Consider the following 503-nt stretch of genomic DNA (forward strand, 5'->3'; position numbering starts at 1 on the left):
TCCAAGCTGGAGAAAGCTGACATCCTGGAGATGACCGTTTGTTTCCTCAGACGACTACAGCAGCAGAATCAAGCTGTGGACTCAGCAGCTGTCCATCAGGGCTACTCCAGGTGTGTCCAAGAGGTGACACACTTCCTGTCCAAAGAGCAGCTAAAGACACAGTCCCAGAGAGGACTGCTGAACCACTTCAACAAGCTGCAGTCTTCCTCTGATAAGAGCCTGAGAGAGGCTGACTTCTCTCCTCTGAGCTCCACAGTCCAGACCAGCATCACCAAAGACAAGAGTCCAGTCAACAGCGTCCTCTGGAGGCCGTGGTAGACACCTACAGACTGGAGTCACCACCAGACAAACTGACACGACCATATTGGTCAAAGATTAGAGGAACTGAGTTCTTCTGAATTGACATTTGACAAACTTTTTCTTCTGTTTGTACAGAAGGTTGTATTTTGTGTTTCCTTTTCTTTTGAGTTTGATGATATTTCCTGAGGAAATGACAGCAACAT

At 47.3% G+C, this 503-nt stretch overlaps 1 protein-coding gene across 1 annotated transcript; it reads left to right on the forward strand.

Annotated features, from left to right (window-relative positions):
* Positions 1-3: 3 nt before the first annotated feature.
* LOC121939757 (transcription factor HES-5-like) lies at positions 4-367 on the forward strand (the record flags this gene model as incomplete). The annotated part of the gene is made up of 1 exon (XM_042482713.1): positions 4-367. A coding segment is annotated over one exon (315 nt), but the record flags the coding sequence as incomplete, so codon positions are not given.
* Between the last annotated feature and the right edge of the window lie 136 nt (positions 368-503).

The sequence above is a fragment of the Plectropomus leopardus genome, unplaced genomic scaffold (assembly GCF_008729295.1).
Source record: "Plectropomus leopardus isolate mb unplaced genomic scaffold, YSFRI_Pleo_2.0 unplaced_scaffold58939, whole genome shotgun sequence".
NCBI classification, from domain to species: Eukaryota; Metazoa; Chordata; class Actinopteri; order Perciformes; family Serranidae; genus Plectropomus; species Plectropomus leopardus.